This window comes from Schistocerca cancellata, chromosome 5 (assembly GCF_023864275.1).
Source record: "Schistocerca cancellata isolate TAMUIC-IGC-003103 chromosome 5, iqSchCanc2.1, whole genome shotgun sequence".
Taxonomy (NCBI): Eukaryota; Metazoa; Arthropoda; class Insecta; order Orthoptera; family Acrididae; genus Schistocerca; species Schistocerca cancellata.
This window is the reverse complement of record NC_064630.1, coordinates 398,962,284-398,976,260: the sequence shown is the minus strand read 5'-3', so window position 1 is coordinate 398,976,260 and position 13,977 is coordinate 398,962,284. Positions and strand designations below refer to the sequence as shown.

Below are 13,977 nucleotides of genomic sequence, written 5' to 3'. Positions count from 1 at the left end.
TGTTACCAAATAATAAGAGAGACCATTTACCATTTGTATGGAGACCACTATACACAAATATTGCAAGGTGTGACAATACAGAGTAGCTGTGTGTATAAAAGTATGTGTGGTGCAAGAGTATGCAAGCCTTCAGTCCCCTAAAGCACAAATCCACCATTCAAATACCAGGCAGGACACACATCATCCTTTCATAATTTATATTCTGGAGCCTCGTGACAGTCAGACACAGCTGGAGAAAATGAAGTAAGTGCTTTTGTACGTTTCTGATGTTAAGATTTTTATAGTTTTCATTGAGTATTAAATGAATCTGAATCTACTTAAAAAGTAGATAAATTCAGTAGCATAATTGGCAGCTATCAGTTTCCAGCATCCACCTTTACCTCCATGACTTTAGTTGTGTGTGTTATTTGTAGTTTTCCTAAAAACAAAACAGCAGAAAGGGGTAAAAGTATGCAGCTGTAATAGGGTAGAAGTTCACAGTGTGCACTTTTACCCCATCAGGAAACTATTTGCGTAATTTTATCCCATCAAGAAACTATTTGTGAACCCTGGTACTCTGTACTTTGACTAGTATAGCCCATTCTAGCTTATTCAAGCATATTTTGTTCATGTTTACTTTTTTGCTGAGAAAAAAAATACCTATCAGTCATAGAGTCCTTGTTGAAAAACAACTTACTGATAAAGACTTCACCCGTGAGTTCATGAAAAAAAATAAATTCTCCCTCAGAATGGCCCTCAAAACCAGCAGGGCATGCATTAAGGGGTTTCACACGACTTAATTAAACAAACATTTTGACAATCTGGAAGCAGCCTTCAAAAAATATGGGATTCTTCCCAATCATATTTACAACATGGACAAGACACGCATTCAAACTGTCCCTAATAAGCTTCCTAAACATGTTGTTCCAATAGGGAAGAGTGAAGTGGTGAAATCAGAGGGTGCATGGCAGCGACAGTCACTGCTGTCTGTTCCATGCCGTGTGACATCATGTCCCACCGTTCTTCATTTTTGCACAGAAGTGACATAATCCCTTCGTGATAAATGGAAGCCCAGCAGGATGTGATGTGGCTATATCTGATAAAAGGATAGATGAGGCAATAAAATTTATTACATGGCTTAATTATTTCAAAAAGTCTACAAATCCTACAGTCAACATACCAATTTCATTAATTCTGGATAACCACGTCTCCCACACAAGCCTAGAGGCTATTTTGTTTGCCAAAGATAGCCACATGCACATACTAAGTTTGCCACCTCATAGCAGCCATAAGACATGGCCATCTGATCACAGCTTTTTCATGCCTTTCAAGGCATTTTATGACATGGCAGTACATTCATGGGATGTGTGTCATCCTGGGCAGGTCTTGAGCTTGTGTAACATAGCTGAACTGGTGAAAGTGGCATTTGAAAAGGCAGCTGCTGTTGAAATTGCTGCTGCAGGTTTAAGAGGCAAAGGATTTTTCTTCTCAATCAAAACAAATTTTCAGATGTCGATTTTGCACCACAACAAGTGACTGATCAACATTTTGACAATGGCTCTTATGAGTTCACTGCTCGACACTTCACAGTCATTGGTGGAAATAAAGAGGTTGAATCACCAAGGACCAAGGAAATCATTGTAGAAGACAAGGAGAATATTGGCAGGATTCATGAGGAGCAAGTACCACAGTCTACTACTTCTGAAACAGGACTTCCAACGGTTACACCCATCATCACATGTCAGTCACCTATTCAACTTTCTTCATCAAACTCTCTACATTATAATTGCCATACTAGCTTCTCTCCCAGCACATCCCCCTTTTCCGCCAATCCTACATCCACTGTACACTTGGTATCACCAGAGGAAATAAAATTCCACTTCCAAAAATTCAAATGAAACAGAAACATAGGTGTTCATCAGAGTGGTTCACTTTGAGCCCTCATAAAGCAATCTCGGAGGTGGAATTTGCTGAAAAGAAGATGTTAGATGACAAGAAGAAAAAGAAAGTCATTACTAGACGTAGTGGAAAGAAAACATTTTCTACTGTAAAAATCCTTCAAAGAAGCAAAGTTTTCTCTCATTTTAGTCAGAATCAGAGACAAAGATGTGTCTGCATAACAATATTCTGGCTTGGACATGGATTTTTCAAAGACAAAGCTGATGTAGAAGAAAATTCTGTTATAAGGACAAAAGAATTCACAGCTGTAAAAGTCCACGGACAAACAAAAACTTCATTCCGCCTTTATCCGATGAAATTACCTCAGTCACAGTTATGATGAAGCTTTTTACAAGTGTCTCCCACAAACATCAAGATTTCAGGAAACAGATCATGAAAGCTTTGTCAAAAATAAAGACATTTGTAAAAAAAATTACCACAGTCAATTTGCAAATGCTCTGGGAGATTTGCGAATACAATTAGCTTTACGTACAATCTGCCCGGCTTACCAATTTACTGAAATTGTTGTTCAAATGCAAGTTTGGATAGGCAACCTCAAATCTTTCCAGTTCCCCCATTTCTACAACATCATGTTAAAAGTATCTTAATTGTTAAATGGCTCTTTTCTGTTACTTTCCACTGTTCTACAAGAGCAGTATGTATTTTGTTTCATTGTCTATTTTCGTAATGTCAGTATTCAAAGTTAGGTGCAGTAGCTCTCGCTAGTCAAGTAGTTTCAATTTTGAAATTGCAATGCATAACATGCTGTTCCTAATTATAATAACGTTCATGTGATTTTTTTAAAGAAAATAAAGAGTTCCTAATTTGTTTCTCTATGTATTTATTTGCAACACTTTTTATTTTTTGTAGTTGGGTGTAGAAGTCACATTGCACACCCTTACCACAGGCTTACGTACCCTTACCCCACTGCATGGAGTAAGAGTAGGCATAGTTTTTTTCTGTTTTTGAAAACTTTTATTACTCCTCTAATAATTGTTGGATGGCACTGAAACTTTTATGCAATATTTCCAAGATGTCAAACTAGATGTTGCATGTGTAATTAATATAATATTGTTGCACGTTTTTGCACGTTTCTCTTAAATATTTAGTAAAACCAAGCATGCTTTTACTCCCACATACCCTATGGATTATGGATGTCCAAAAAATATTTAGGGTGTACTAGTTTGTGAATGTTATACATCAAAGTCAAAATTTTAAAATACATTACATCCACATTAAAGAGCAGAGTGTAGGGAGATAAATGAAGCAATATAAATAACTTTAATACCATAGTCCATTTTTATTGGCTTTTTGTTCTTGCTGTTTTTAAAAATGGGGATATTTTAGACCAACTATGAAATTACAAACACAAACCTATGAAATTACAAACACAAACCAAAGCTCTAATTCAACATGGTCATGGGTTTAAAAACTATTTACAAGCACAAACCATCACAGCCTTGAGTACATAAAAAGATGTGCTTCTGTTGAAGATAGCTCCTTATTCTGACCTTCAAATTAAACTAAAACAAGTTACTGGTCCAAGCTAATAAAATTAAATGTAATCAGTGCTTTTGCTATTCCAAAGGAAAAAGAGGAAACAGCCACACAGCTTTACCAGGTGTACACAAAAGAATATTAGAATTACAAGTATTTTTCATGGCTAAGAAAGCTATTGAATGTCTTTGCAAACAAGAAATTATGCTAGAGCAGTTGTGGAAATTATGACTGATTAGACTGATGTGGCTGTTATACCACTCCACTGTGTAGCAGCACAACTTGCTAAGTTGGTGATGTGTGCACAGACACCTTTTCACCTGCTTCAGTTTGCGAAATCACATTTAGTGGTTACGGTCTAGCAACCATTTACATTTACAAGAATTAAGTGATCATCCAGTTGAAAACAAATTACAGGCAACTTTGAGGCAAAACTGACTTATTTTTTAAAATTATAACACACATTTATCACAAATTTAGATTCTACAGGGTAAAACAAATACCTTTTCATTCAGAACACATTTAAAAACACTGAAATTTTAAAAGCTTACATGGAGATTAATGCAAGCACATTTGTGCACTGTGTAGCATCATTTAAATGAACAATAATGAAATGTTTCCAAGCTGATGGTCAAAATTCTGAGCATTTGACTGAATGGTGAGAAGTAAGAGGAGTGACAGGAAATAAGCACCTCAAAAGTGAGAGACATAGACATGCAGTAGGATAAGAACTCTAATGGAAATAGAAAACTGCACCATTTAGTATTTGTATCTGGGTTAGGTTAAAAATCTGTCCTTCATGGTGAAGCAGGTTGGTAGATTGGTGTGTTATTAAGAAATGAATGACTGCACCTCTTTTCAGGCAACACAGTGTTTAGGATGAGGCTTGCTACACCACCAGTGTTTATGTGACTACTGGGATAAGTACTGATTTTCTGGGATATCCTCATCTTTCCACATGTGAGATAGAGAAAAGGTTCGAATTTACTAGTATTTGAAGCACAGATAGAGTGTAACTAATGTGTATAAATACTGGTGTCAGAAAACACAAATATCTTCTGATCTCCATGCTTGGATGCAGGATCCATATCATTCTGGTCTCATAGAGTGCTTACTTTTAGATTATATTCTTCCATGGAGAACTTAATGTATAGGTTCTGAGTTGGGAGTTCACTACTGCACAGTGTTTCATGGAAACCCTCTTTGTCAAGCTGTATCCTTGAATTAAGATGTACTGTTAATCTCAAGTTCTCTTTCTAGTGGTTTGAAAAAATTATAGCTTGTAGCTGTCATCACATTTCAAACCACAAGTTGGAAAAGCCCATGTCTACGTAAAAACCATCATCTGCTGTCACACAACAAAGTCTTCATCAGCAACTTCCCCACGATGTGAGATCTTAGGGCATTTAGCCCATGGTATCTGCATATTGAACAGCTGAGAAAATATTTAAGACAACAGTTTGTGTTTTATTTGTCACTGATCTTATTCCAGAATGAACACAGCAGTATACAATTCAATAAATCTACATAAATTTAGTTTTTGCTGGATCCAAAACCAATTATCAAGTATCAAAGAAAAGAAATTAAATGAACCCTATATATGTAGAAAGCATGATTTTAATTTTAAATCTGCCTGAAAATGAAGAAATAAATACAGTTACTTCCTGTTTCTCACCAATGCCAGCATCACATATGAAGAAACAGATACTGTCATCCTATGACCCAATTTGATACAAACAACTGTATTTGTGGACAACATTTTTACAAAATGCATATTTTTCAAAATATTTCAGCATCTAGAGCTGTCTTTGTCACTCACGTACAAAGATAAAAGCATAACACAACCACGTGTGTCACAAGCAAGAATCAAACATGTCTTAAAAAAGCAGATTTTTCACGTATTTTGACCAACAGGCATCAAACCACATGACAGATGCAACAAACATAGATGTCACACCAGACTAAATCGGACAAAAAATTTACTTTTGCTGATTACTGTCTAGATACAGGACACGGCATGAACAAAAGAGAGACAATTCTCTCGCTGCCTTCACCTATTGGGAATAATGATATACACCACTTTATTACATGTTTGAGTATTTTTGGGATTGTGTCACTACACTCCCTAGGCTTATGAGATGAATAGATGTTACCCCATGTGATTTCTTTTAGCTGGATTATGTGAAAGATCTTTTTTTAGTGTCTTTCCTTTCATGGAGTCCCTCTGACTTAAGAGGTAGGATTTCTTGCAAACTGTTGCAGGTTGGAGAATAGGAAATACTGTTTTGTCTCAAACGGTTCTTGTGCACAGAAGCTGGTAATGAATTGGAGTAAATGTTCTTTAGGATACACTTGGTTCATTTACATTATGTTTCAATGAGAAAGAAAAAAAACAGATCAAAGAGAGAGAGAGAGAGAGAGAGATTTCAGCATAGTTAACTGTACCGTTTCCACTGCAGCGAGTCCTCACTCAATCATTTCAAGAGATGAAGAACAGGTTTTTTTTTTTTTTTTTTATCTCACATCATGATACTTATTCATCCATGATGAATGCAACCTTAGTATCATATAAGTATTTACATAAATTGTAGCACAACAATTCTTGAGACTAGTTTCATTACCAGGTACAAGTAACAGAACTCCAACATCACATGTGCACACTCTCTTTACAAATTTCAAAAATCACATCTTGGCCCTATAACATTTGTGCAGCAGAACCACTAAGCACAGAAAAAAAGTAGCAATCTCTTGCATCAAAATAAGTTGTCACTTTCAAAACTGTCTCTCAGAGAGGCTGTGAAAATATTTAAGTAGCACTGAAGAAGTGCTACAACAGACAACATCAGGATGACAGGTCACCAGGACGATTAGTAATAAGTGGCAATGAAACAGAGGTTTTCATGGTCGGTGGTGGAGACCGCACTGTAGGTAGTTCAATATCAGACTTTGCAAGGGCTTCTTCCTTCTTTTTCAAAAACCGCCCACCAGTGTAACCTGAAGAAGAAGAAAAAAAGTTTGTATTATACTGTTTCGTATAGCTACACACTACTACAATATTGACGCTAAATTCAACAAATTTCTGTCAGACTTGCATTCTTTTTCTAATGTTCAACACTTTCTCGATGTCACCCATCACAATAATCTGTCAATACAATTACATATATATCATACTATGGAACAAGCCCACAGCTTAAAACATTATCAGGTACAACCGAGACTTCTGAGTGCTGTTGACTAAAGAAGCTGAGGGAAGTTGGTCAATGTATGTAAATATTCAACACAAGGGGAGGGGGGGGGGGGATTACTGACACATACACATACCTCATGTTTCATAAAAGGTGTGGAGGGAAAGAAGAGTTATGCCAAGGAGAATTATTGTAAATCTCTGTTTCTTCTCGTGTGAGCACGGAGAATGAATTCTGGTCACTACTTGCAAGACTTGAGCATTTTCCAGCAGCAACTGACTTCATTGATTCATTAAATGGTTGAAATCGTGTATTTTTGTAAAGCCGAGACCACACCAAAACAATGTTGAAGAACTTTGTTGTGGGGCTGCCCTGATTCAATGCCTCATATCTGTTCAGAGACAAGGCCACAGCAAAGAGTCTTGTCGACACTACATGGGGCAGCTTTGCTCAAAATCGCTTGGGAACTAGCCTACACACTTCTGTCTGTTTCGCTTTTACTTACAGAAAAACTACAGATTTTGGTTTCAGCACACAGCGGAAGTATATTTTCTAATTACAAGACATTCTTCAGCATTTTCTGATTGCTGTAGCTGATGCCAACTACAATTTCATATGTTTGGATGTGGGGTGTTAACGAAGAATTTCAATGACATAGTCTTTAAATATACAGTGTTCCATGAAAAATAAATAATGGAACACTGAGTTTGCTTCAGCCCACCCCATTGCCAGGGAGAGAAAACTCCGTGCCGTTCAAATTTGTAGCAGACGATGCATTCCATCTGTTACACACTGACAGAATATTCAATTATCACCTAAGTCGTGCATGCCGCATTATTGAAAATATTTTTGGGACATGGCTCACAAAATTTTGGATGCTACTGAAACCTATTGCACTACATCCCAGTAAAGTGGAAAATGTGATTATTGCAAGTGCCTATTTGGTTTTTTTTTTTTTCTGATGCCATTCAAAAATAACTTGCACTCCACATGGCATTTTTAACAAGGAAGATTCTGATGGCAACTTTATACATGTACTTGGAGATTAGAACTAAAAAAATCAAAACTTCTACGGCTACAAAGTGTACCAAGGAGTCTCTAAATGAAGTGGAGGGAATCAAAAATGAATTTAGAGATTGCTTTGTATCATCTGAAGGTTCATTGCCTTACCAGGATGAAATTATTTGAAAACTATTTATATAAGTTATCTTTTCCTAATCCTTCTTCTGTATTTGTAAAAAATTAAAATGTGATTTGCAGTTCACTGTTGTGTTGTTGTTGTGGTCTTCAGTCCTGAGACTGGTTTGATGCAGCCCTCCTTGCTACTATATCCTGTGCTAGCTTCTTCATCTCCCAGTAGCTACTGCAATCTACATCCTTCTGAATCTGCTTAGTGTATTCATCTCTTGGTCTCCCTCTACGATTTTTACCATCCACACTGCCCTCCGATACTAAATTGGTGATCCCTTGATGCCTCAGAACATGTCCTACCAACTGATCCCTTCTTCTAGTCAAGTTGTGCCACAAACTCCTCTTCTCCCCAGTTCTATTCAATACCTCCTCATTAGTTATTTGATCTACCCACCTAATCTTCAGCATTCTTCTGTAGCACCACATTTTGAAAGCTTCTACTCTCTTCTTCTCCAAATTATTTATCGTACATGTTTCACTTCCATACATGGCTACACTCCACAGAAATACTTTCAGATACGACTTCCTCATGCTTAAATCTATGCTCGACATTAACAAATTTCTCTTCTTCAGAAAGGCTTTCCTTGCCATTGCCAGTCTAAATTTTATAGCCTCTCTACTTCGACCACCATCAGTTATTTTGCTCCCCAAATAGCAAAACTCCTTTACCACTATAAGTGTCTCATTTCCTAATCTAATTCCCTCAACATCACCCGACTTCATTCGACTACATTCCATTATCTTCGTTTTGCTTTTGTTGATGTTCATCTTATATCCTCCTTTCAAGACAGTGTCCATTCCGTTCAACTGCTCTTCCAAGTCCTTTGCTGGCTCCGACAGAATTACAATGTCGTAGGCGAACCTCAAAGTTTTTATTTCTTCTCCATGGATTTTAATACCTGCTCCGAATTTTTCTTTTGTTTCCTTTACTGCTTGCTCGATATACAGACTGAATAACATCAGGGAGAGGCTACAAGCCTGTCACACACCCATCCCAACCACTGCTTCCCTTTCATGTGTCTCGACTCATAACTGCCATCTGGTTTCTGTACAAATTGTAAATAGCCTTTCGCTCCCTGTATTTTAACCCTGCTACCTTTGGAATTTGAAAAGGAGTATTTCAGTCAACATTGTCAAAATCTTTCTCAAAGTCTACAAATGCTAGAAACATAGGTTTGCTTTTCCTTAATCTATCTACTAAGATGAGTTGTAGGGTCAGTATTGCCTCACGTGTTCCAATATTTCTACGGAATCCAAACTGATCTTCCCCGAGGTCGGCTTCTATCAGTTTTTCCATTTGTCTGTAAATAATTCTCGTTTAGTATTTTGCAACCTTGACTTATTAAACTAATAGTTATGTAATTTTCACATCTGTCAACACCTGCTTTCTTTGGGACTGAAATTATTAAAGTCTTGAAGTCTGAGGGTATTTCGCCTGTCTCATACATCTTGCTCACCGGATGGTAGAGTTATGTCAGGACTGACTCTCCCAAGGCTGTCAGTAGTTCTAATGGAATGTTGTCTACTCCCAGGGACTTGTTTCGACTTAGGTCCTTCACTGCTCTGTCAAACTCTTCACGCAGTATCGTATCTCCCATTTCATCTTCATCTACATCCTCTTCCATTTCTATAATATTGTCCTCAAGTACACTGCCCTTGCATAGACCCTCTATATACTCCTTCCACCTGTCTGTTTTCCCCTCTTTGCTTAGAACTGGGTTTCCATCTAAGCTCTTGATATTCATACAGGTGGTTCTCTTATCTCCAAAGGTCTCTTTTAAGTTTCCTGTACGCAGTATATATATTACCCCTAGTGAGATAAGCCTCTACATCCTTACATTTGTCCTCTAGCCATCCCTGCTCAGCCATTTTGCACTTCCTATCGATCTCATTTTTGAGACGTTTGTATTCCTTTTTGCCTGCTTCATTTACTGCATTTTTATATTTCTCCTTGCATCAATTAAATTCAATATTTCTTCTGTTACCCAAGGATTTCTACTAGCCCTCGTCTTTTTACCTACTTGATCCTCTGCTGCCTCCACTACTTCATCCCTCAAAGCTATCCATTCTCCTTCTACTGTATTTCTTTCCCCCATTCCTGTCAATTGTTCCCTTATGCTCTGCCTGAAACTCTGTACAAGCTCTGGTTTAGTCAGTTTTTCCAGGTCCCAATACAACCTTCTCTCATGATTCTTGAACCAAGTGATAGCTATGGTTAAGTTATGCTCTGTGCAGAATTCTATCAGGAGGCTTCCTCTTTCATTTCTTATCCCCAATCCATATTCACCTACTACGTTTCCTTCTCTTCCTTTTCCTACACTCGAATTCCAGTCACCCATGACTATTAAATTTTCGTCTCCCTTCACTATCTGAATAATTTCTTTTATCTCATCATACATTTCATCAATTACTTCGTCATCTGCAGAGCTAGTTGGCATATAAACTTGTACTACTGTAGTAGGTGTGGGCTTCGTGTCTATCTTGGCCACAATAATGCGTTCACTATGCTGTTTGTAGTAGCTTACCCGCAATCATATTTTTTTATTCAATATTAAACCTACTCCTGCATTACCTCTATTTGATTTTGTATTTATAACCCTGTATTCACTTGACCAGAACTCTTGCTCCTCTTGCCACCAAAGTTCACTAATTCCCACTATATCTAAGTTTAACCTATTCATTTCCCTTTTTAAATTTTCTAACCTACCTGCCCGATTAAGGGATCTGACATTCCACGCTCCGACCCGTAGAACGCCAGTTTTCTTTCTTCATCATTTAACCATACAGTAAAGCCACATGCCCTGAGGAACAATTACAGCTGTAGTTTCCCCTTGCTTTCACCGTTCACAGTACCTGCACAGCAAGGCCGTTTTGGTTACTGTTACAAGACCAGATCAGTCAATCAACCAGACTGTTGCCCCTGCAACTACTGAAAAGGCTGCTGCCTCTCTTCAGGAACCACACATTCGTCTGGCCTCTCAACAGTTACCCCTCCGTTGAGATTGTACCTACGGTACGGCTATCTATATCGCTGAGGCACGCAAGCCTCCCCACCAATGGCAAGGTCCACGGTTCGTAGGAGGGTGCAGTTAGTAAAAAGGTAAGGGATTACAAAATGAATAATTGTGTTGCGGTTCATAACAATTATTAATTTTGTAATCCCTTACCTTACATTCTTCTACATCACTGTTACAAAATCCTCTTAAATAGTTGGCATGTAGGAAAAACACAGAGGTTCATATCTGAACCATAAATATTTTTCTGGAGAAGTCCCACTTTCCTCTAATTTCTTGTGTTTTTGCCAAAAGTGGTTTTTCAAAGTGTGAATTAAATTTTAATGGCTGTCCTCACTTATCACGCTTTTTGTATTCAATACGTATGATGACCCACATGCAGCTGCTCATCTGAAGATCTTCAATTAGTTTCAAAATAGTTTCAGTAGACTACATAGTGGAAAATATAAACTATAACAATGCTAAATGATAACAATAACACTGATGACTATGTGCTAGACTGAGCCAAACTGACCCCGAACACGTCCACATTAGCAACGCTGCACAACAATTTTATTGCTACAAAGTAATTTTCTGAAAAAAATAATGAACTCAACAGAACACAACAACTGTCTAGAAACACACTCTGCAATGGGAATTTGGAACTGCTTAGGGATTCTACTTAAAAGTTTTTGTAACCAAGTTGTAAGTGATGTAAACAGGTCACGATAATATTGTTCAAATTTGTTCGCAAATTTAATTCAGTAAAAAATAGGTTTTGTCACAGTACATTTTGCCTCATAGACAATGTATTCCCAAAATTTCATTACTCTATATTAATTATTTTTTGGTGATGCGATTTTTTCCTAACAATGTAGTTTCAACCAAGTAATAAAATGTGTAGAATGTAGAGAGATAATCTCAAGCTTTGGTGCTAAAATGAGTAAGTTAATGAACACATTTACTTGGTTGAAACTACATTGATGGGAAATAATCACAACAACAAAAAATAATGTAAAGTAATGAAATTTCAGGAATACATTTGTCTAGGTAACATATTTAAGTCATTAACACTACACACGGTTGGTCAATACAAGGCCAGTTAATGCTGTTTGCGGATGACACTACAGTTGTTGTCTCTGACTATGTCCCACACATGTGCATAATTGGAGACAGATATGATGATTGAGCAGACCAAGGCAACATGTTGACACACTGTAGAGCTTGCTGGGTCACAACAGTGTCATGTGGGTGGATGTTATCCTATTGGAAAACACCCCCTAGAATACTGTTCATGAATGGCAGCGCAACAGGTCTAATCACCACATAGGCATCCAAATTTACAGTCAGGGTGTGTGGAATAATCACCATGTACGATTATTTTGTTTGGAAGGGAGGTCTGTCTTGCTTTTTCTGGCCTTCCTGATTGTCCCTAACTTAATGTAAATAATGATACATTTATCCTACAAAAGACATTGACTATATGATTATAACGCTACATCAATACTCATATTACCACTTATTGTGAAATTTATTAAATGAAATGAAAAAATGTCCATCTTGAAATAAAGTATGTCAATCTCGAAATGAATAATTAACGCATCAACATGTAATGAAGAGTCTCTGTGGAAGTTTTCCTCTTTTTATATCACACCAACCCTTGCTGGTTCCAATGTGAACAGATGAAAGAAACAAAACGCAAAATCAACTTGTATACAACAGTCTTACTACACTTACAAAGTTATACAAAACAAAAAGAGATATTATTATTGATAAGTACTATTGTGGAAGCAATAGTAATGTAAGTCTACACTAAGTGCAGTAGGACTGATTTATGCTTTAATTTATACATGGTTATTACAAACGATTTAAGCGATTTCACAGCTCTACAATAACTTTATTATTTTCACAATGCTTTGCACACACATACAAAAACTCAAAAAGTTTTTTTAGGCATTCACAAATGTTCGATATGTGCCCCTTTAGTGGTTCGGCAGACATCAAGCCGATAATCAAGTTCCTCCCACACTCGGCGCAGCATGTTCCCATCAATGAGTTCGAAAGAATCGTTGATGCGAGCTCGCAGTTCTGGCACGTTTCTTGGTAGAGGAGGTTTAAACACTGAATCTTTCACATAACCCCACAGAAAGAAATTGCATGGGGTTAAGTCGGGAGAGCGTGGAGGCCATGACATGAATTGCTGATCATGATCTCCACCACGACCGATCCATCGGTTTTCCAATCTCCTGTTTAAGAAATGCCGAACATCATGATGGAAGTGCGGTGGAGCACCATCCTGTTGAAAGATGAAGTCGGCGCTGTCAGTCTCCAGTTGTGGCATGAGCCAATTTTCTAGGATGTCCAGATACACATTTTTTTCGCAGAAGAAAAAGGGGCCGTAAACTTTAAACTGTGAGATTGCACAAAACACGTTAACTTTTGGTGAACTGCGAATTTGCTGCACGAATGCGTGAGGATTCTCTACCGCCCAGATTCGCACATTGTGTCTGTTCACTTCACCATTAAGAAAAAATGTTGCTTCATCACTGAAAACAAGTTTCGCACTGAACGCATCCTCTTCCATGAGCTGTTGCAACCGCGCTGAAAATTCAAAGCGTTTGACTTTGTCATCGGGTGTCACGGCTTGTAGCAATTGTAAACGGTAAGGCTTCCGCTTTAGCCTTTTCCGTAAGATTTTCCAAACCGTCGGCTGTGGTACGTTGAGTTCCCTGCTTGTTTTATTCGTCGACTTCCGCGGGCTACGCGTGAAACTTGCCCGCACGCATTCAACCGTTTCTTCCCTCACTGCAGGCCGACCCGTTGATTTCCCCTTACAGAGGCATCCAGAAGCTTTAAACTGCGCATACCATCGCCGAATGGAGTTAGCAGTTGGTGGATCTTTGTTGAACTTCGTCCTGAAGTGTTGTTGCACTGTTATGACTGACTGATGTGTGTGCATTTCAAGCACGACATACGCTTTCTCGGCTCCTGTCGCCATTTTGTCTCACTGCGCTCTCGAGCGCTCTGGCGGCAGAAACCTGAAATGCGGCTTCAGCCGAACAAAACTTTATGAGTTTTTCTACGTATCTATAGTGTGTCGTGACCATATGTCCATGAATGGAGCTACAGTGAATTTATGAAATTGCTTCAATCATTTGTAATAGCCCTGTATGCACATACAGCTAATGATACAC

General features: G+C 37.9%; 1 protein-coding gene across 1 annotated transcript in view; it reads right to left on the bottom strand.

Annotated features, from left to right (window-relative positions):
• Positions 1 to 3,198: 3,198 nt before the first annotated feature.
• LOC126187430 (syntaxin-17) overlaps positions 3,199 to 13,977 on the bottom strand; it is a 39,017-nt gene continuing 28,238 nt past the window's right edge. The window contains exon 5 of the mRNA XM_049928504.1: positions 3,199 to 6,408. Within this exon, the coding sequence (XP_049784461.1) occupies positions 6,257 to 6,408 (152 nt within the window). The 3' untranslated portion in view covers positions 3,199 to 6,256. The remainder of the gene's footprint in view (positions 6,409 to 13,977) is intronic.